Raw genomic sequence first — 23,191 nt, forward strand, 5'->3', positions numbered from 1 at the left:
CATATATCAAATGTATATAAAGAATCCAAAGAGGCGCCAGATCGACCCTTGGACACTGTCCCTGACCTTGTGGAGTGACCAAAAAAAAATATATATAAATATATATATGGATATTGGAGGAACTATTTTCGGTCTGCCTGGCGGCCTTGCGAGATCACATTTTAGGTCAGCCGACCATAAATACGAATAAAATACGACCAGAACGTGAACGGATCAGGCGTCTATATAGGTTATTAAAATATATCAAGAAGTATCATTATAATAAATAATGGGACAGTTTTGCAAAAGAAAAGTTGCCAAATTAAATAAATTAAAGAGACATAGAGATGCTTAAACTCAAGAGTAAAGTGAAGGAAAATTTGAATTTAATTTATGGAATGATAATTTATTATTTGTTAATCCTTTAATGGTAATATTTAAAATATTGAATACTTATACAACACTTAGGTAAATTAATTAAATTCTTCTGTAACAAACTGTGAAACCTTTAAGCTTACGTTTTCTATCATGTAAAATACTAAAGGCTTTTTAATGACATTTAATATTAATAAAATATTTAGCCAACAATAACTTTTAAGGCTAAAATATATATATTTTTTTGTTATTAAATAATTCAATATATTATAACAAATATGACATACTCGACAACAAAATTAAATAAGAACGCTTGCCTTTCATTTCAAAAAATCTCCATTACTTTCGCTTTCGACACCTTAGCTTCACTTAACTCATCCCAAACAGGTAGTTCTGCCTCATAAATAAAAATGTATATATAAAGTATATAATATATATATATATATGATACTGCTGTATGATATCTATATATCTAGGTGGAACTGACATGCTTCGCTTCTGCCTTGAAAAAAGAAAACTCGCAATTAAAACCGTTTGCTGTTGCCCTTTCTTCAGCGCTTTGTTTATATTATTCTGTAGATTATTGTTATTAAATTGTTGGGCCAGCCCAATCCACCTTTTTTTTCTTGGCCTTTTTTGTTGTTGTTGTTATTTTGTTTTGTTTTTGTCAAAACGTTAAACGTTTTTTAGTGACGCTCCAGTAAGTACTTACAAATCCGGCAACAAGCGGCGGTCTTAGTGGTTGTAATTACCCAAGTGACAGCCAGTTCTTTGAGCTCTACCTGATTTTAGGGGCGGAAAGTTCGGGGAAAGTCTCCAAAAAAAACAACAACAACAACAGTACAAAAAAAACCCAAAAAATATATATGAAATAAAGTCTGGAAAAAATATATATATATTTAATTGCAGAAGTCTTAGAAAGTGAAAGATCTGTAGCCGGTCTAGTGTTTCGACATTGTCACCATATCCGAAACGGAAATCTCTATCTCTTAATTCATTCCGTACACTGCACGTCATTGTTATCATAACGCTCTATGGGAAGTAAAGAAAATATTGTTAAATTGTTTAGTTTTTAGGTAGAAATTAATTTAGACTTATGGTTAAGTTTTTAGTCTTGGGGTCTAAGTCTGTCTTAATTTAAAAAACAAATCCAGAGCGGACTAGAATCGGTTGGGAATTATAAAACAAAAGCTGAACATTTACCAATATTGTCTCTATAATTCCCAAGTAACTTTTTGGTAAAGGATACTCGCTTGTTTTTGATGCACATATTATATTTTTATACCCAAATCTTAACTCAACTTCCGGTTTGATACATTAGCCTCTTCCTTCTCTGGAAAGGAAATCGAAACTATATATTTTTTCTTAATGAGAAAAAAAAAAGAAGAACCAATAAAATTAGATTTGTGTGGTGGTTCCCACCACCGCCTTCTCGATTATCTCAGCTGCTTCTGGTCCCTGGACAAGTCCGACCTGTTGTTGGCGCCCGCCTCCCGGTCGACATATCCTCCCGAGAATGGCAACAAAGTGGCATTGCCAAAGTGGGACACACATGCCACCACATACCACCATGCCACATAGTCGAGAGTGGCACCACATTGGATGACCTGGCCTGGCCGAGTTACTCAGCTCAGCTCAGCTCAGATTCAGCGTCTGCGCCTGCGCCTGCGTCTTGTGCCCTCTTCCACCGATCCCCCTTTGCGGAGCTATCCGATCATCCGATCTGCCATTAGCCGGAATCACTTGGAAGCACTCAAGCTCACACTGGGAATGCACAGGGAGAAAAAATATGTGAGTAGCTAGAATACATTTATCATATCAGATTAAGATAAAACGTTAAAGTAAACTAAACTTTGGAAAGCCAAAGTTTAAAGACCCTTCCAGTTTTCAATTGCATTTACAGGTTTGAATCAAAAATCAATTATAACTACATATGTTTAAAATATTCGACTTTTTCTAATCTATATTTATAGATAGATATTTTTATATGAAAATTTGTACGATAAATCAAAGTTTGAAAAACTCATAACTGAGCCAAAAATTCATTAATTCCAATTCGGAAAGCTGTTTTATGTTAGTTTTTAGTAGGTTAATAAATCTGCAAACTCAATTTATAATTTTAAAAATTTTAAATTTTTATCAATTTTTGAAGATGTTAACAATGTAATTTTAACGATAAAATTTTGAAAAAAAATTTAAAAATTAAATTTTTTTTCCTACATGGCTTAATCGATTCGGTTTTTCATGCTGATCAAGAATATATATGATATATAGGGTCGGAAATGATTCCTTCACTTAGTTTCAAGCTTCTGACTAAGATTAAATACCATTATTTAGTCGATATTTATTTATATTTTTATTTGATAATTTTTTCTATAAATCTATGTTTTAAAATATTCATAACTTTGCCAAAAATTCATTAATCTTAATTCGGAAAGCTGTTTTATGTTAGTTTTTAGTAGGTTAATAAATCTGCAAACTCAATTTACAATTTTAAAAATTTTAAATTTTTATCAATTTTTCAAGATGTTAACAATGTAATTTTAACGATAAAATTTTGAAAAAAAAAATTTAAAAATTTAATTTTTTTCCTACATGGCTTAATCGATTTGGATTTTCATGCTGATCAAGAATATATATGATTTATAGGGTCGGAAATGACTCCTTTATGAGTTATAAGCATTTAACTTAAATTAAATTAAAAAGAGATTTTTCCTGTTACTACTACAATTCTCCAAAAATAATTAAGAAGAACAATTATTATTATAATTGTACAATACAGTTTTTTTTAGAATATTTTTAGTGGTCTTCAGAGCGAATATAAAATAGGAATAGGTATGGGGATAATATCTCATCAAAATATTATTAAAAATTTTTCTTAACAATTGTATAGAAGTTTTCGAATTTTTTTTAATATTATTTTCTAAAAGAATGTAGAATTTGAACACTTACACTGAATAATAAATATTTAAACAGTTTATTTATTAATTTAAATATTTGAAATACTAAATACCTAAAAATGTACAAAACTTTAAGAACAACCAAAAAATATATGATTACTGGCTTACTTTTAAAATCATTTCTTTTCTTTATTCATATCTGTGATATGTATTTCTTATTACCTTAAAAAAACCCAGATTTACCTATATATAAACCCGATAAAATCTCGTATCTTCCAGCACTTGTCTAGACTTCTTTTTAGATTTTATGAATGCACTTTTTATGTGCCATGCCAAAGGCACTCGGGGTAATGATTAGATCGGCAATTTGGCATGCCTCGATAACTGTCGCAAGGCCAGTTAAGCGCCAGGTGGGTCTCAATGCCCACCAACGGGGAGAACATTCGACCTCTTGCCAAGAGTCAAGAGGTAAGAGCTTGGAGCTCCATGGAGCTGGATGGAGGAGAATGAGGAGGAGGAGCTGTAGCTGTGCGTTACGGGCCAAAAGCCAAGCGTCCGAAACCGAAACTAAAGCAGAAGCAGAAGCCGAAGGGAGGTGGAGAAGCTTTTGGTGGCCAAGAGCCCGGAGTTGGGGGCTTTCTCCGACTGGCAGAGCCAAGTTGCGACTGGGCCTTGTTTCATTTATTAACCAGACTCGCAGCCAAACGGTCGTCGAGAAGAGGAGACATCCCACAGAGGCACACACTCGCACACCGAGAGAAAGAGATAGAGAGTGACGCAGAGAGAGAGAGAGAGAGCGAGAGATAGTGGGGAGAACCTAGCAGGAGAATGGATACCAAAACGGGGACTCCCACTGGCATCAAGCTCTGCCTTTGGCTCACCATCATCTTGCTCTTCACCGATCTATCGGAGGCCATCGATTTTGGCTATCATCCCAGTGCCGAGGAGTTTGACACTTTGCTGAGGGAGACCACCAAGCAGAGTCCCTGGAGCCGGGATCTTCTCCAGCAGCAACAGCAGCAGCAGCGTTTTATCCACGACAATCGAGGATTTGTGCCGCGTTATCAACACCAGACCTCCATACGCTTTCAACCACCGGAGTTGGATTTTCAATTGTTCGATCAGGATCAGGATCAGCCGTCACAGCCGTATGTCTTTGAGTCTGTGGAGGAGGATGATGTGGCCGCCAGTGCAGGGGATCAGCTGCATGTGCAGAGTGAGCTGCTGGAGATCAAGGAGCCCACCAGGAGACCTGGCAATAGCTCCTATAGCTCTCCTGCAACCTTTCCCATATACTTTACCCATCCCACCACGGGCATAGTGTATGCCATTAGCCAAGTGGGAGCAGGAGGTGAAGGATTAGGAGCAGCAGCAGGAGGAGGAGTCGGACTACCCCCCACTGCTGGCCAAAGTCGTAACGATAGCAATGCCATTGCAATTTATGTGACCAAAGCCCAGTATGATGCAGACATGGAGAAGCTTCGGCGGCGTTATGAACACCAATGTCAGGTTGCGCCACCAGGCACAGTGATATCCACCCTGAATCCCAGCCAGCAGCATCAGCAGCAGATTGGAGGAATCACCACTGCGAGGCCCCAAATTATACGCCTCAAGAAACCCAAATATCCGCCGGGAAGACCCAGTAATAAATTACCCAAACCCGGCCATCGACCGCCTCCCGTGATGGTCACCAGTGGACCCATCGATCATGTAAGCGATCAGTTGCTAAAGTTGCCACACAGAGGAGGCGCCACCATGACCACCTCGACCAGTACGACCAGCACCACCACCACCCGGAAGCCGAGCACGCGCAGGAAACGTCGCAAGAAGAAAAAGCCCGGCAAGGATAAAGTGGTAAAGAGACGACCCAGGCCAGGATATGGGGGTAATAATACCCGCAATCAGCCAGGACCATTGCCCATTATCCTGGGCAAGAGACCAAGTGGGAGTAGCACCACCACAACAAGGCCACCACCGCCGGCATACACGCAACTGGAGAAGCCACATATGCCGGTGGCCACCACCCAACCGACGGGCAGCAATGTCTTCAGTCAGCATTTGTACAGAGCGGGGGAAGAAAGTGACACAAGGGAAGAATTGCATGAAGAAGGATCACCCGGAGAAGAAAGTGAATTAAAGGAAGAATTACTCAAAAATGGGTCAAGAGAAGTGGAGAGTCCTAGCCGCAGGCGACGCTCTTTGGAGGCTCCACAAGGAGGAAATAAGAAAGCATCTAGAAGAGATCCTTCCTTAAAGAAAGCAGAAGAAACTCAAGATAAAAAAAGGAAGAAAAAGACAGCAAAGAAATCTTCCAGAAGAAATGGAGAAATCAGAAGAACCCTGAGTAAGCCAAAAAACTGGAGAAAGGCTGTAAAGAAATCACTAAAATTCCTTGATCATCGTCGACAACGTCGCTCCCTCCAAGTAATCACTCCAGAAACCAAGATCCAGGATCCCACAAAATCCTCGGGACTTGTCCAAGGACCACAAAGAGTAGTCTCCGCTCGAAGGGTAAGCACACCGCCCAGGAGCACTCCCCGCCGGCGTTCCAAAGGTAGCAGTTCCAAGCCCAAAACCAAGCAGCCACCACAAACTCCAGTGCCCAAGGACAAGGGTAAGGCCGAGGTGGCCCATATGCTGCCCACGGCCATACATTTGGCCCACTGGAATCACAGCCGAAAGGAGCAGGGAGTACAAAGGACACAAAGGGATCCCTTAACATCCCTCAAGAAAAACCAAACTGCAAGGATTTCAACACCAAAATTGAAAAAGAAATCCAAAAGCAAGGAGCGTAAAAGAGGAAGACCCGAGGGCTCTAGTTTTCCCGATCTTTTCGAGCTCATGGGCGATGATGGCGACTATGATGATGATGGTAAAGAGGAGCAGGATGAGGATGACGAGGATGAAGACGAAGACTACTTTTATGGAAGGCCAGTAAAGCGACGGCACACCGAGCAGCAGAGTGACCAAAAGGAGGATAGCAGCTCCGCGGAGGAGGGTGCAGATTTTGGGGCCATGGTTGAGGATGAGGTGACCACGCCCCCGGCAACCAGCAGCGAAGAAGAGGCGACGACGTCAGCTGAGGCCACCTCCAGCACCAAGAACTCCATGGCCAAGAAGAAGATACGCATCAGGCGACGTCCTGTGGATACGGAGGAGGACTATGATGATGATGATGAGGATTCTGGCATTGGTGGCTTTTTTCGCATGCTTTTCTATCCCGTTCAGGTGGCCATGTCGAGGATAATGGATGGCTTCAGCAGTCCCGAGGAGGATGAGGACAAGGAGCCTTCAGGGCCCATGATAAGCAAGTATCCCAGTTATACGCTCTATCACAATGGCCACAGCAATGAGGCCTACGCAGAGCCTGAGGATCAGGATCAAGATGAGGATGAAGAGGAATCCTCCTCGCTGGGCAGTTGGTTTAGCTCCTGGTTTGGTTTGCAGCGGAAAACGAAGAAGATTGGAAGTACCACCACCACCACGACAGTGGTGCCTCTGCCCACACCCTCGAAGGAGCCACCCGGCTGGCTAGAGTCCTGGTTTGGTTTTGGCAAGACCAACACCAAGGATGAGGAGGAGGAAGATGACTATGATAGTGAGTAGAAATTTAAATTCTATAAAAAAATATATAGTTTAAGCTTCTAAATTTTAACTAAAACATATTTTTAGGATTTTTTTAAAGGGAATTTTCGAAAAGTTTTGAAATAAGTTTGAAATTACAGTTTAATTTAAAAGTTTGCATTATAAAAAGGGATCTTAAATACTTTTATATTTACTTTCTATATTTATATATATTTTTCTTTTAATTCCCATTAGCGTAACTCCAACTTTGCCTTACTAAATTTAAAATTAAAGCTTTAATCACGCTTGACTTAATCTAGACATCAAAATATTTATTTAAGACATTCTAACGATGATCTGGCATTTTCTTTCAAGCCAATAAATTCCTAATATTAGCCAAGTTAATGGCTCTACTTTAAGGCAATTAAAAGAAAAACTTGGCACTCGAGTGATCAAGTTAATGGGGAGATTGCCTGAATGAGCAGGGAAATACCCATATACCCATACCCATACTATATACTATATGATAAAAAGAGGGAAACCAGAATCAGAATCAGAACCAGAACCCAATCCCACCCAAGAGCCACCGTTAGCTCTGGTGCCTTCTCCATTTCCGTTCACGCTTTCTGCACAGACAGAAGACACACACTCCCTCCTCCAGCACACACTACTAATCCGAGTTGACTTTCCTTTTTTGCAGAATGGTTTGCCAGCTGGTTCGATTCACGGCCGAAGCGAAAGGTCAGACGACGTTCCACCACCTCCACATCGACCACATCGACCACAACAACCAGTCCAGCAGTGGCAGCAGCAGCTGCCCAGGTGCCCATCCTGACCATTGTGGATCCACTGCGAAACCCCCAGAACTGGATTGGCATTCTAGCGCATCACATAGTGAACTCCACGGCTACGACTACCAGTAATCCTTTGCTCCAGGCACTGGCCACCCGGATGTCAAGTACCAGGGGAACCACTAGCACCTCAAGTACCACAACCAGTACGACCACATCGAAGCCAGAGGTTCCTAGGAGAATAAATTATGATAAGTATCAGATTTGGAGACTAAAGCCACAGGATGAGACGCAGGTGCGAGCTCTAGAGGATTTCAAAAAGGCCGAGGATGGCGTCAAGATGCAGTGGCTCAAGGGGCCAAGTTTAAGGTGGGTTCTCAGGAATATTAATATAGTCTTGGTAATATATATATATATATATTCTGTATCCCCTTTTAGAGGTCTCACCGATGTCCTTGTGCCGCCCAAAATGCTGGTGGATTTCCAGGGCACTTTGAATTACGAGGGCATTGCCCACGAGGTGCTCATCTTTGATGTGGGCAAGGCCATAGCCTATGAGCGTTCCAAGGAGGATTATCTGCACACCACACGGCCATCGAAGCATCAGTCCTCACGGCCCACAATACCACCGCCCATGACCTGGAATCGATATCATAATCATGATGAGATTGTCAAGTATTTGGAGACGGTACGCATGCGCCATCCGCAGCTGGTCGAGCTCATACACATTGGACGCTCCTACGAAGGTCGTCCCTTGATCGTGGTCAAGATTGAGTCCAAGCAAGCGAGTTTATATACCGGAAATAGCGATGGTCCTGTGACGGGGAAACGGCCCAAGCGGAAACACAAAGCCGGCCAGGCAAATGCTGTGTTCGTGGAGGCTGGAGCTCAGGGATTGGCTTGGATAGGACCAGCAACGGCCACCTGGATGATAGCCGAGCTGCTTAGACTGATGAAAACCAACAGTGAGTGGGATTTAATGGTAGTAGAAGTAGTATATATAATATATTTTCCCAACAGAAAGCAACGAGGAGGTGGAATTTATACGGAACACCACCTGGTATGTGATGCCCGTCCTTAATCCCGATGGTTATGCCTATAGCCATGAGTATGATCGTTTCTGGAAGAAATCACGTTCACAACACCAGGCCCCGCCGCCCAGTGGCCTCTTGGATTCGGCAATGACATGGCTACAGCAGAAACGGGGACCGGAAAAGGTCTGCTATGGTGTGGATCTCGATAGGAATTGGCTTTACCAGTGGGGCAAACGTGGCAGCTCCAAGGCTCCCTGCAATGAGTTCTATGCGGGTCCCACGCCCTTCTCCGAGCCGGAAACGAAGGCAGTTTCGGAATTTCTCATGGACTACAGAACGCAAATCAAGGTAATTAGGAAATTATATCCTTATAAATAATCCTTGATTAACTTTTGTGGCCTTTGTTAGTTGTACATATCCCTGCAGGCCTATGGTCAGGTCATATCCTATCCTGTGAAGGCCAATTCCACATTTAATTCGGAGCGTTTGGATGATTTCCTGGATGTGGCCATGGTGGGCACCGATGGACTCCGCAAAAAGGGCAGCAAGTCGCGCTACAAGGTGGATGCCTCCAATGATCTAATAGAACAGCGATCGGGTAAGTTCATTATATATATATTTTATTATTTTTAATGTAAATTATATACCAAACTTGTGTCTGGCAGGCTGTGCGGATGCCTTTGCCGCCTACGAGATTGGAATACCCTTTAGCTATACGCTCCAGCTGGCGGACAATGGTGTCCATGGCTATCTGCTGCCCAGCAGTGCCATCGAGCCCACGGCTCGGGATGCCTTTGAGATCATTAGCGGCATGATGGACTACATTTAGGGTGAAGGAGAATGGAGGATGATGGGCAGGGATTCGGGTTGGGTGCTTAGTTCCTTTTTTTCCTATCAAGCGCATTCTTTGGTCGTTTGCGTTCCGGAGATCATATTTTAACATTTTCGGAATACACTCCCCAAAAAAGGATATCCATACTTGAATTTTTTTTTTCATATTCCAAATTTGTTGTTTATATTAAATGTAAGTGTATTTTTTTTATTAACATTTTAATTTGCATTTTGAGAATTCTCCGATTGTTGTGTGTATGTATTATTAATATTTTTTTGTTAGCTTTAATTCTATTTATAATAAATAGTAAATACTTAAAGAAGGAGCATTCAATTGCTTCGTATAACTTGATTTTTTTGCATGGATGCCATGTATGTGGTGTTAATTTATATATTTATATTTTATTCCAAAGAAAATCGGAGTTTTTCAAGTTCTTTTGAGTCTATTCATTTTCTTGCAAGTCCTTTCAGCTTTTTTTTTGGTGTTAAATCAAGTTGTTACTTAAATTATTATACTCAAAGTATAATATGTACTAAGAACTTGGTTTTTAATTGTTTATAACCAATTGCTTGTTATGTTATTATACTAAACATACAATTTATCGCTTTGGATAAACTTGAATTTAGCTACAACTACAAGATTCATACGCCTAGGAGACTGTTTTTACTGTTTTGGGAGTATAAATAAACATAATATTACTTTCTCCTTTGATATTAATATATTATAATGCCTAAACTCGACATTTTCTTTGATATCGAACTCAATAGTCGTAATTGAATCAAAGTTTTCCCTTGAAGTCTTCTGACATCTCTCTCATTCTCTCTCTGGTTTCGTTTTTAAATAAATAATTTTGATTATACATTAATCTTCAATGTCCAGGCATTATTACAGCTCTTTGTAATGCCAAGTTCTGAGATAAAGGAACTATTTGATACCTGGTTAAGCAAGTACCTCTGTGCCGTTGCTAGACGCATCCCTGCGAGACCGAAATCCTGCCCGCCAGCTTCGAGAAGATTGTGTGGCATTCATTGCCGTAGAAGTAGAGACCGATGAGCAGCTTGAACTGGGCCGGTGTCATCGGATACGAGTCCTGGGACATCACAACGAGCGTGTCGAGGGACTTGCGTTGTCCACGTAGCTCCATATTGGCCACCAACTCCCTGTAATTGGCAAACGCAGCGGCGCACTTGGCAATCTGACGCACCATTTGATCTGGGGAGCACTGCTGCATCACCGGGCGCTGGATGGCCTCCAGGACAAGCGAATGCAGATCGAAAACGATTAGATCCGGCGCTGAGGTATCATTCTCTGCGCTGCAACTTCCCTGCAGGTCCAGCAAGCGGCAAGGAGTGCTCTCAATGTCCGCCAATTGGAAGATTTTTAGACATTTGCTGTTGCTGCTGCTGATGCCTTTGCGGTTGGTGATTAGCAAAACGCGATTTTCATTTAGCGCGCAGCGTTCACATAGCTGGAAAAAGCCGAGTTATAAGAAGAAGAACAAGGGGGAAAACTCCAGGCAAGCCGGCTTGTTTCTCACCTTCTCCAAGCACTTGGTGTACTCCTCGTTGGCGGTCAGATAGATGTAGTTGCTAATGCAGTCGCTCAAAGACGTGGTCATCCCTTGCAGTAACAGAAATTGACAAATTTGCGACGAAAAACAAAACAAAATCAAAACTTAAGAAATGCGAAAGCCAGTGTGACCGCAGTCAGAAAGCTGAAAAAAGATACGGTTGCCAAGGAGAAACAAACATTGCAGTTCCGATTATCAATGAATTTTGATTGGAACACAAGTTCCATTTAAATGGGCATAAATTAGCTATAATATACCAAAATACAAAAAAGGTGAGCTTAAATAATTAATTTCAGTTTTTGCAATGGGAGCATGGTGAAAACAGTTCGATCGATATCGATAGTTTGATATCGGCAGGGCTGCTAACATGCTGGAATGAGACTAGTAGTCTTTCTAATTTTACGGACAATACCTATCATGTTTTCTATAACTATAAATATTAGTGAAATATGGGTTTAGAATACAAATTCGCACTTTAATGATATTAACCCACATAAAGCGAAAACAAAGAAGAGAGATAGTTGGTCAGGTTAGCAGGTCAGTCTTGCAGAGTGACCATTTTGAGCTCCGTCCAACGCCTAGTCATAAACGTTCTAAATAATACCACGAAATGCTGCGCCACCTAGAGTCCACCATGCCAAACATGCACCATCATCATATCGCCGGCCTTGTCGAACGCCCGTAGAACGACTACTGCAAGCGAGATGGCGATAGCATCAGGAGATGGGCGAGCGGGATAGCAGATCAAACCGATGGCTGTCAAACTCAACACAGCCGTGCCGACGAACAGACCGCACAAAGCGTAATGTAAAAGAATTGAAAAAACTCATCAAGTATAGAGGCCAAAAAGCAAACGCAGCACTCCGGGGATAAATTAATCAATTCGTTCGATGCGAAACAACTAAATGCGGCGTTTACAGCGCAGTGGATGCGAGCGGCCAACGAATTGCGGTAAGCACAGAGAAAAGCAAAAAGCAGCCAAGAAAAATACGGACGAAGCGAAACGCACACAAACAGACGCACCACACACCACACTCACATAGAAGCGCCCACATTCTGAGGCCGAGAAGTGAAAAAATTGAAAGCGGCGTTCTGAAAGAATTACCCATTTCCCGGAAGACCGAAGGCGGAGGTCGAAGACGCTAATTAAAGATAGCCTGCATGTTTGCACATTTTCTAGGAGGCAACGAACAGAGCCGATAAAAAGGCGATCCACACGCATACAGCCAAGTGAGAGCCTCCCATACAGGCGAGCCACTCACACACCGCAAACTCTGGCACACACACACAGACACACACATACCACACCACACACACTCTTACACACAAGCGTGCGTGCCTTGGCAGGTGAGAAGAAGAGGAAGGAGCAGGAAGAGGAGCCCAAAAGGAGGCGCCAACGGAAACAAAATTGGATAAATTGAGAAAAAGCGGCGCAAGAAGGCGAAAGGAAGCTGCAACAGACTCTGTACGAGGCGCAGAGCAGATCAGGAGGAACAGCAGCAACAGCGGGAAGCAACTCCACGGACAAAAACAGAAGCGGCAGCGTATTTGGCGAAAATCTTGCATTGATGGTAATGCATGCTAGAAAACCGCAGCGTATGAACGATGGGTACGGAATGAACATTTATATATATTTATATTTGATAAATCGTAGGGTCGTGAAATAACAACACTGGCCACACACACCCATAATTGAATATTTTTTGTTTACGTTCTGCTGCTGCCTCCCAAGTCACTACCTCTCCCTCTTACTCTTTGCATTCGTCGCGCCCTCTCTTTCTAACTCGTAGTGCCAGTGACCTGGCCGCATTTCCTTTACGAATTTCCCCAAAAAAAATGTAATCAATTTAGTTAACCGCTTTCCTTGTAATTAATTTGCTTAAACTTTGTGCCAATGATTTTTGTCGCGTTTTCTGTCCCTCATTCTCGCGTTATTCGTGTTTTGGGTATCCACCACACACGCTAGTGCCTTCCTGCTCGCACGCGCTCAGCTGTCGCTGAATGCAAAAAAAAAACGAAATAAGAAAAATAAGAAAAATAAGAAACGATAAAAAAAATCCATTATCTTTTACCGTTGCTATTTTGCATTGCGATTTTCCTGTTTTCACGAAATTCATGTTTTATTTCTTTGTACGCAGATTAGTTTCTCCTCGCTCGCTTTTTGTTTATTATAGTTTTTAGCCGGCTTTAGTTTGTTTTGTGCTTACATATAAAATAAACAACTAATCGATGCCGGCGCATTGATAAGGTTTTATTATTGATAAATGAAATAAGCTGCAGGCGATATAGACACATATTTAAGTTTGCAGTGATTTTTGTAGCTTTTGCAATCCTTTACAAGTATAGGGGATTGCAATATGTACGGCTTCACAGCTTCTAGAAGAGGAATATCAACAAAATTTAAGTTTATTGTTTAATAATTACGGGAATATTTGTGTTTTACAGGGTGTAAGGATTTGTCTATAAAATCTTTTCCTTTATAGTTCAATAACTTCCTTATTTGTCATATGAAATTGAGTGCTAAAACCTTAAATAACTCGCTCGCTTACCTTTGTTCTTGATAAAATCATTACTATAGCTTTGAAATTCATTATAAAATGAACTTATAGGAAGAAAATACCTGTAGGATAGAAATATCTGAAATTAGTAGGCTATTGCTCATGTAGTCTCTGAGAAAGCAATGTTGAGACATGGCTAAATCAACTCGTCTGGTGATATTGTTCCTTTCCTCTGCCTTTTATATATACTTTCTTTGTAAATAATCCAATATTAAGGCATATTATTATTATAAACTACGTTGTTTTAAAGTCTACATAAGGTTAAATGTTTGTATTAAGGTTGGAAGACCTTTTCGATCCTATCTCCTATATCTACAAGCTTTTAAACCGAACAAACTACCCATAATACTTACTATAGTTCTTTCCTAAGGCAGCAGCAGTATGATGAACATTAAATAGCACTTTAATTCCATTTATATATTAAAATATCATTTCTAATAATTGTATTTATTTCTCTTATTCCAGGTACTTTGAGAAGCATACCAGCCACACATCCTACCAGGTAAGCAAAAGCCGCTCAGTATCTCCTCTGCCCCTGCGAAGCAATTTAATCACATTTAATTAATTGTGTATGCCAGTTTTGTCAGTTAGTGGATATATATATATATATATATATTTCGTTGTGTAGTTGGTAGTTAGTCCTACTTGAAGCCAATGCAAATTTTAGATTCTTTAACTCAATTCCATAATTCATATGAATTTAATTTCCTCATATGTATCTATATATTCATATATATCTTGAGATCAGATGTTGTACCTGTGTAGTTTGGAATTTTTTAGTTTCCTTATTGGTATATTTTGTTTTTGAAAACATTTATTCAATCGCTGTGTTTGTTGTGCATCCAAAATTCCTCCTAATTGTCCCCGTCCGTCATCCATTATCCATTTTTGAACTGACCAAAGCAAACGTTTCATTTGTTAACCCATTGAAAACGCGGCATTGCAGCCTGTGAACTGATCTTAAATTGAGAAACGAATCTATATACGCAGAGATATACAATATATTTTAAGAAAGCAAACTGGAAAGTCTACGCCAAAATTCCGAACTTAAAAATCGATAAATAAATGCAATAAACAAGTATTCTAAACAAAAGTGTAAACGAAATAATAATCCTACTACAAAACGGAACTATTTAATTCGAAAACTTAACCAAAAACAGCACAAATACGCTTTCAAACGCCGAAGTTAAGAATTAAACCAACCGAACACCGATATATTCACGCCATTAATCAAAAAAACATAGATTACATTAATGAAATAAAATAAACAGAAAACAAATCCATGTTTAAGCGCTGCCTAAATACATTTAATCAAACTCTAGTAGCCTTACAAACGACGTAGTAAACAATTAAAACAAATTATACACGATATGCAAACTAAATAACCAACTAACTAAATAAATAGAGAGCAGTAACAAATTTTAAAGAAATTAACAAAAATATCAACGATAAAACAAGGAGAACAACACAAATGTGCCTCAACAAAAGTCTAGCAACAACAATCAATTAAGCCAAAAGATAAACAAAAGAAACAAATTAACAAAGGACGACCAAAGTTATTCAAATTAATAAATAAACAAAAAATAAAACCATCTATGAGGAGCAACAATAAGCACAAAAACCACAACATGGCTGTTGATTTGTCCCTTTCAACAACAACAATTGCCAATTGCAATAGCAACATCAGCAGCAGCAACACCAACACCAACAACAACAACAACAGCAGTAATAATAACAACAACAATATTAATAATAATAATAATAATAGCAACAACAATAACAATAGCAAAAGTGCAGCAGCAGCGACCTCAACGTCGTCCTCGTCGTCAGCTGTGGGCCTCTGTCGCCTAGAAGTAAGTAAAAAACAGCAAATAAAAACTTTCAATTAAAAAATAAAAGTGCAACAAAATTAAATAAATCAAGGAAAAAATACAACAACAAAATCAAGGATAAAGCAATATAAAAGTGAATGTTAAACAATAATCCAAGCAATAAAAGACATCCAGAAGCAGCTCAAATAAAATAAAATCTATATACATTATACAGTTTCTTTATAATTTATGATTTACAATTAATTGAAAACCCACATAACAAACAAACGGCATCAAAATTTGTTTATAATTTAAACGTGAAATTTGGCTTAAACAAATGAAAAACCAAATTGATATATTTATCTGAAAAAAGGTTATATTTATTAGAATAGAAAATTGAGATATTTGAATTATAATTCATTTATATTTATATTAAAACAAAAAACTGCTACACACACACACACACCAAATACGTGACATATTTCAAAATTCTTCTCCGATTATAGTTACATTTTTAATTTGAAGTTAAATATCATCTGAATTTCATTTCATTGGCAATAATCACAAGCAAAATACATTGGCAAAAGTAGCTGGCATTTAATTATTACTATTATTTCCCTATTACGTAGATTTAGTTCAACTAACTAACTAACTAACCCCGACCCCCATTCAAAAAGAAAACAATTGAAATAACCAAAAAAAAAAGTATTAACTAAACCGAAACTGAAATCAAAGCGTTCTGTGTGAATTAACACTGTGCGCACACAGTGATTTCTGTATTTTTCAAGAGACCTGTGGCAGAGCTTCTAGATAAAAGGATATAAGGATTAAAAATAATTTAAAAATTAATCGAAAAGTATTCAATATCTATGGATATTTTTATATGACAATATTTTCCACAAATCAAAGATTTTAAATACCCATAGCTATGTTTAAATGGCATTAATTTTAAATCGGAAATTAATCCTAAGCTAGTTTTTAGTGGGATATTAAAGCTGCATACTCAATTTAAAATTAAAAAAAAATTGTATTTTTTTTTGTCAATTTTTAAACATTTTTACGATGTAAAACTTCGAAAAAAAATTTGAAAAATTTTATTTTCTTTCAAACATGGCTAGATCGACTCGGCTTTTTATGCTGATCAAGAATAATTATAGGGTCGGAAATGGCTCCTTCACTTAGTTTTAAGCTTCAGATTAAATTTATAATACCATTTTTTGAGTCGATATTTATCTATATTTTTATATGGTAATTTTATCGATAAATCAAAATTTAAAAATTTCATAAATCAGCCAAAAAGGCACTAATTTTAAATCGGAAAGCGTTCCCATGTTAGTTTTTAATAGATCAATAAATCTGCAAACTCAATTTACTCGCTAGTAACCATCTACTAAATAAGAAAAAAAAACCCAATAGAAAGGCAATTACTATAGGAAAATAGTCCTTAAAAGGAGATGAATTGAATGTGTATAAGTTTGTATAGGAGTTTTGTTCTTATTATCCAGAGAATTTACATTTAAGAAGGACTACCTTATCTATAGACTCTGCCACGTTTCTTGAAATCTCTAAACCATCTTAAAAATTATACTTTGTGTAGCACTGTAATTAATTTTGGGGCAAAAAGAAATAATAAATATATACAAAAGGAAATGGAAAAGCGAAACTAAACCGACTAAAAACTGTGTGCGCTTCTATATATTTACCCGTGCAGAGCTCAAAGTACAGCAGTTCAAAGCGCGACTATGAACGTGATCGTTCCTCCAATTATCGTGATCGCGACCTGTCGCCGGGCGCTGGCGGTGGCGGAGGTGGCGGCGGCGGCGGCGGCGGTGGTGGAAGCAGCAGCGGCGGAGGCGGTAGCAGTGGCAATGGTGGCGGCAGCGGCGGACCATTAAATAATGGCAACAGCTATCGATCCCAATCACCGGACATTGATTCGCCCTCGTCACGTTCCCATGATATCCGTGATCGCAGTGATCATCGTGGCGGCGGCGGCGGTGGCAGTGGGCGTGGCGGCAGCGGTGAGCGTTACAGCTTTATGCAAAAGATGCGGGACAGAGATCGTGATGTATACAAAAAGGATAAATATTCAGGTGAGTAAAGAGAAATCTTTCAGTGGAATATCCATCTATAAATCTATAATCAAACTCTGTATCCCTCAGATAAACGAGATCGGCGTGGCAATGATCGGGACTCGGAGTCATCGTATCGTACCAACCATGACAGGGATCGACGTGGCGGCGGCGGTGGCGGTGGCGGTGGTGGTAGCAGTGCAGGTGGAGCAAGTGGCGGCAGCAAACTGTGCTCCTCGCGGGAAAACGACAAGCGATCGGGTTCGGATGATCGTGACCGGGAGCGAGATCGGGATATGCGTGATCTGCGCGACAAGCGGGACCGCAATTCGGATCGCGACAGGGACTTGTACAAGAAGGACAAGTATGCAGGTGAGTTTTCCAATCAATATTTTAAATTATTATATCAATTACAATAATTATTATGAACTTGTAGATAAACGGAGCGAGCGCAGTGATCGTGGTGAGCGAACAGCACGGTATGGCGACTGGAGTGAGCATGTAAGCTCATCGGGTAAGTAACCAGCCTTAATATATCCATTCTTAGCAGCATCAATATTAAATATTGGCTTCCTTTTCAGGGAAAATGTATTACTACAACTGCAAGACGGAAATCTCCCAGTGGGAGAAGCCAAAGGAATGGGTGGACAGAGAAAGGTGAGTCTGGCCATTTCCTTCGTTACGTTTTTATTTAACTCGTACGTTTTTTAGGAATATGCCGCGTGATCAGCACCGTGAGAAGGAATATCGTGACAAGGATCGCGATCGGGACCGTGAAGACCGCTTCTCCAGATCGAGTTAGTATATAATTAGTATCCTATACCTTGAACAAATACTTATGGATATATATTTTACCTCCAAATAGCATACAAACATTCCAATTCATCGCGCGACAATTCACGACTGAGATGGAATTATGAAAACGATGGCGGACCGCCCAGCCATCGAAGGCGTTTGGATGGTAAGGAATAAATAAATTAAATTAAGCCATAAGAAGAGTACAATTAAATGCTTCCTTATTCTACTCCCTAGGACGACACAATGATAATGCTGACATGGATATAAGCGGCGACTCGACGCCCACCTCGGAGGCCAGCTATTCGCTTAGCGGTACGCCAACTACTCATGGTGGCGGTAATAGCAGTGATCAGCCGATGGGCAATGCCCTGCCACGCCTGGCCTCCCACCCGAATGCAAGCTCCTCCTCATCGACCTCCGGCGTGACAGCGGGCGGAGCATTGGGGGCAGCGGCAGCAGCAGCTGCTGCGGCAGCGGCGGCAGCCGCAGCACTTCACTATGCAGGTGGAGCGAGCGGTAGTGGTGGTCCGGTTACGGGCGCCACAATGTTGCCCACCAGCGGACTCTCATCGTCCGTGAATAGTAACAACAATGCTGGCGGTAGTGGCAGCAATAGCAGCAACAATGCCAACAGCAGCAGCAGCAACAGTAGCAGCAGCAGCCTAATGAGGAATTCGGTTGTCGGCCACATTGGCTCCACCTCTGGCGTAAGTATACGAGATACTAAAAAAGGGAATCCCTTAAGTAATTATTATTCATTTCAACAGACAACTGTGCCCACACTGCAGGATCCACACCAGCACCAGCATCATTTAAACTCGAATGCTCCACTGCCGCCGGGTGCCAAGGGTAAGGATCAAACGCTGCTACTAATGCGCCAGAAGATGCATCTGGGCCTTGGTGTCCTCGATCACCATGGAGTGAACTCTGTCGGTGGCAGTGCATCGGCGGGTGCAGAAGCGGTTAATCATGCCTACAATTCCGTGAATAATTCGGTTTCCGGCAGCAGTCTAAGCAGCTTACGGTATGTGGCTTCTAGTTCCTCTTTAATCTTAATTAATTAACTAATTAAATAACTTAAATTGCAGGGACAACAGCATCAACTCGCCACTGTACATGTCCCACTCGCACCACAGCCTCTCGCCGTCGCTCAGCAGCTACACCAAGAGCCCCATACCGACAATTGTCGGTCACACGAACAATGTGAGCGGCGGCGGAATGCTTAGCAATGCCTACACCTGCAGTGCACCCTTTGGCCTCAAGGATGTGGCCTCCGCATCGCCAGCCACGTCGAACAGCAGCCAAAGCCATGTGCCCGGCCTGGGCGCCGTCAGTGGTATCAGTGTGATCACCTCGATGGGCAGTAACAGTGTGGCCTCGACGTCGGGCGAGGGACCGCCAACGCCCACCTTAGAGCTGGAAGGCAGCGCGGCGTTGGAGCTGCAACAGCAGCAACAGTTGGCCGCCGCAGTGGCAGCGGCAGCCGCTGCAGCAGCAGCATTAGCGAGTGTCCAGCAACAGGCGCAGCAGCAGCGAAAATGTATGTATTTCCAAGGGCTTAGGGTATTTATTAGTTATTAATTTTGTTAAATTATTGCAGTGGATGGCACTTCGTCGGCCACGCTGAGCTCCCTGCAAAGCTGCGTGGGCTCCTCGGTACAATCGGCCAATCTGCGCGGCCCAGAGATATCGCCCAAGTTGGCGAAATACTTTCGTGCCGATCTTATTGCGCACGTGACCAATTGGCATGCGGAGGTGCTGGAGCGTCAGGTAAGCTGTGACTAGCAGGGATCTTCTTGGCTGTTTGCAGTCTGTTATTCAGTCACTAATTGTGTCTTTTTTTTTTCGTGATAATCTTTCGAAGGCGCAGAAGTGTTGCGAAGACACACACCTGTTTGGCGACATTACCTGCACACGGATATGCGCGGAACTGAAGTGCGCCCGTAGCCTGGTGCGCAGCACAGAGATCTGTGCCACCCTGCAGGAACAAAAGTGAGTGGAAACCATTTAAAAATGTAATATTATATATCTAATATTGTTATTATTCTTTGCAGAATCATGTATTTGCGCCAGCAGATTCGACGCATTGAAGAGTCGAAGACTCAGAACGCGTTCATGTCGGACGATACTTAGGATCAGGAGCAGGTTAGGCTGCGCGTCCATCGCAAGTTGTCGGTTAGGCTCAAAAAGAGCTACTTCTGGCGCAGCTGATGATGATTGCGATGATGATTGGATTGGTGCATTGTGTCAGTCGCCGCCGCAGCCGTCGCATAATTTGTTGCCTTTGTTGTTTTTGTTCATCAGCGCACGATGAATAATTTACACATGATGATAATGATGATGATGATGACATCTGGCGGCGGCAATAACAAACACAGACGCATACACAATGACTGAGAAAACGGCGTGCAACCTGCTCCTAACACCTTACATCTGCTGCTTTCTCCTCTGGGCGAGACGCATCTGTCCCCTGAAAACCGCATAGGAATCACTTGTGTGTGTTCGGATCGAGTCTGAATCTCCCTCACAAAAAAATGTATGTATATATATATATATGGTGGCGGTATATATGTATATATAAACTACTTTTGAGCGGACGGGCTACTCGGCACAAGACAAATCAGGACGAAACAAACAAGAAAACAAAAGAAAACCAAGCAACTCCAACACTACAACATAATTTATAATTAGCCAAGCGTAAATTAAAAGCCAGAATAATCTTAAATAGGCACTGAAGCAGAGCGAAGCGAATATAGCAACCATAACTCCAAACAGGTAATTGCTTGAAATGGGAAGTAGAAGCCGACAAAACACCTAAACAAGAAGCAATATTATGTCTAAAAAAAAACCTCAAAACGAAAGCGAAGATAAACAACAAATGAAATAGAATCGAGTCTATAGAGTAAAAAGGTAAAAGCGAAAGATCACATAAAAAACAACAACACCAAGTCAACATAGTATACTCAATTGCAATACAGAAAAATAGCTAATTACAAATATATACAAATTATACAGATATATATATATATATCTAATTATAAATATATAGTATATATACATCAATTAGAGTATATAAAAAAAGATTTGTATATTTACAACCAACAACAAACTACAACAACCAACAACAACTACAAACAACAACAACAACAAGAAGAATAAGAAGAAGTATGTGAATACGAACGAAGAATCATGATGATAAAATGATTATTTCAAGGACAACAACCAAAATGCGAGTCAAAGTCGAACCGAACCGAAGGCGAGGAGCCGGAAACGGAAATGCAACAAACCCAAAAGCGGAAGGCAGTCGACATTTAGCTATTAAAAAAAAAAGAAACACCGCATCCGAAATATTTATTTCCATTTAAAACAAAACAAACAAAAAGCGCATACATTTTCATTTAAAATGTTTGCCCATTTTTCGTTTCCCCGTTTTGTTTTCCGTTTTCGCTTTCGTTTTGTTGTTTTGTTGGATTGCAGCTCGGGAAATTCCCACTCGTTGAAAGGTATTTTTTTTATCACACATTATTTACACCAATCGCCAACGGCCACGCCCACGCAAGAACACGCCTCCCATCTAAAAAGGAAATTGCTAAAACAAACAACAAATTATACATAAAACAACATAAAAACCATTAAGTAAAAATGAAGGGAAAAATCGTAGTTAAAGCAACAAAATAAAATTGTATTTATATTTATTTTAATAATTTGCGAAAGCTTCAAATGGCATCATATTGTGTTTTTAGATTAACCAATTTTTTTATGTACCATCTACAATTACATCTTACAAGGTATATATATATTCATATATATGCAATATACTACATATATAATTTATTTGGAAAATGCGAACACTTGTTTGTTATTTAAGCAGGAAACACACAAAATGGAAGGCGGAAGCATCAGTTGAAAGTTATTAAGATCGATAGCGGGGGATAACCAGAGGGAACTAACACACACATACACACACACACACACATGTGCGTTATGCATGTGTACTTTTGAGTTTTTTTTTTTAACTTAATCTTAACTTGTCTAAAAAAACATCAAACAAAACATAAAAATTAAAAATAGAGCGCTGCGAATTACGACGCAGGTGCGAAACAAAAAGAAAGCAAACAACAGTTTAATAATGATAATGCTAATAACTATTGTAGATATATACATATAAATAATATATATAATAAATATATTAGCTAAGCGTCAAAACAACAACAAAAAAAAAAAAAACAAAAACCAACCGAAAAATAGAAACTTTTATTATGAATTAATTAAAAAATACAACAACAGAACTATGCTCTTTTAATGGGACTTAAAAAAAACTATGATTTAATTCAGTTTTAAAGCAATGGTAAAAATATAGTATTCTATGTATATATATTTTTATATTGATCTTAAAAATTTGCAATCTTGAATTAAAAAATATCCGATAGTTAATGATATATGAAGGTATATGTGCAATATATATTTCGGAGTAATATATATATATTTGGATATAGAAACAATTTAAAATAAAATCCGCATAATTTTCGATGGTATTAATATTTATACCCCATGCAGGGTATCCTAATTTTAGTCAGAAGCCTAAAAGAAAGTGAAGCAGTCATTTCCGACCATATAAATTATATATATTCTTGATCAGCATCAAAAGGAGAATCTTTTTAGCCATCTCCGGCAAAAAAAAAATTTTTGTTCAAAAATTTTAAATTTTTTCGTTAAAATTTTTAAAAATTTGACAAAAATGTCAAATTTTTAAAATTTTTTATGTAGTATGCAGATTTATTAACCTAGTAAAAACTGACATATAGCCGTTTTCCGAATAAAAAAGAATGCATTTTTGACATAGTTATGAGAATTTTAAATCTATGATTTATAGAAAAAATTATCATATAAAAATGATTAAAAATCGT

The 23,191-nt window shown here is 39.8% G+C and overlaps 3 protein-coding genes across 6 annotated transcripts; 2 read left to right on the forward strand and 1 right to left on the reverse strand.

The window, feature by feature from the left end:
* The first annotated feature begins 4,039 nt into the window (after nt 1-4,039).
* On the forward strand, nt 4,040-9,472 carry LOC110179702 (uncharacterized). Its single transcript, XM_020947311.2, has 6 exons — nt 4,040-6,852; nt 7,519-7,978; nt 8,048-8,574; nt 8,630-8,991; nt 9,052-9,241; nt 9,309-9,472. The coding sequence occupies exons 1-6, from the start codon at nt 4,083-4,085 to the stop codon at nt 9,470-9,472; spliced, it is 4,473 nt and encodes a 1,490-aa protein (XP_020802970.2). The 5' UTR covers nt 4,040-4,082.
* On the reverse strand, nt 9,243-11,341 carry LOC110179716 (uncharacterized). Its single transcript, XM_020947331.2, has 2 exons — nt 11,013-11,341; nt 9,243-10,943 (listed from the first exon to the last, which is right to left on the reverse strand). Exons 1-2 carry the CDS (start codon nt 11,091-11,093, stop codon nt 10,440-10,442), a joined length of 585 nt encoding a protein of 194 aa, XP_020802990.1. The 5' UTR covers nt 11,094-11,341; the 3' UTR covers nt 9,243-10,439.
* A 354-nt stretch (nt 11,342-11,695) lies between these two features.
* On the forward strand, nt 11,696-22,573 carry wcy (WW domain-containing adapter protein with coiled-coil wacky). 4 transcript variants are annotated; one of them, XM_086835257.1, is made up of 17 exons: nt 11,714-11,996; nt 12,226-12,654; nt 14,069-14,105; nt 14,550-15,328; nt 15,401-15,456; nt 17,126-17,507; nt 17,577-17,858; nt 17,923-18,000; nt 18,068-18,143; nt 18,198-18,283; nt 18,352-18,447; nt 18,519-18,991; nt 19,052-19,308; nt 19,373-19,824; nt 19,885-20,054; nt 20,149-20,276; nt 20,339-22,570. In XM_086835257.1, the coding sequence occupies exons 4-17, from the start codon at nt 15,199-15,201 to the stop codon at nt 20,415-20,417; spliced, it is 2,745 nt and encodes a 914-aa protein (XP_086691383.1). In that variant the 5' UTR covers nt 11,714-11,996; nt 12,226-12,654; nt 14,069-14,105; nt 14,550-15,198; the 3' UTR covers nt 20,418-22,570. The 4 variants fall into 4 exon arrangements, with proteins under 4 accessions (XP_020802979.2, XP_020802980.2, XP_086691383.1 ...); XM_020947320.2 differs by lacking the exons at nt 14,550-15,328; nt 15,401-15,456 and having other exon boundaries at nt 11,696-11,996; nt 20,339-22,573; XM_020947321.2 differs by lacking the exons at nt 14,550-15,328; nt 15,401-15,456 and having other exon boundaries at nt 11,696-11,996; nt 20,155-20,276; nt 20,339-22,573.
* Nucleotides 22,574-23,191: the final 618 nt, after the last annotated feature.

The sequence above is a fragment of the Drosophila serrata genome, unplaced genomic scaffold, assembly GCF_035046125.1.
Source record: "Drosophila serrata isolate PLE 108 unplaced genomic scaffold, ASM3504612v1 contig_276, whole genome shotgun sequence".
NCBI classification, from domain to species: domain Eukaryota; kingdom Metazoa; phylum Arthropoda; class Insecta; order Diptera; family Drosophilidae; genus Drosophila; species Drosophila serrata.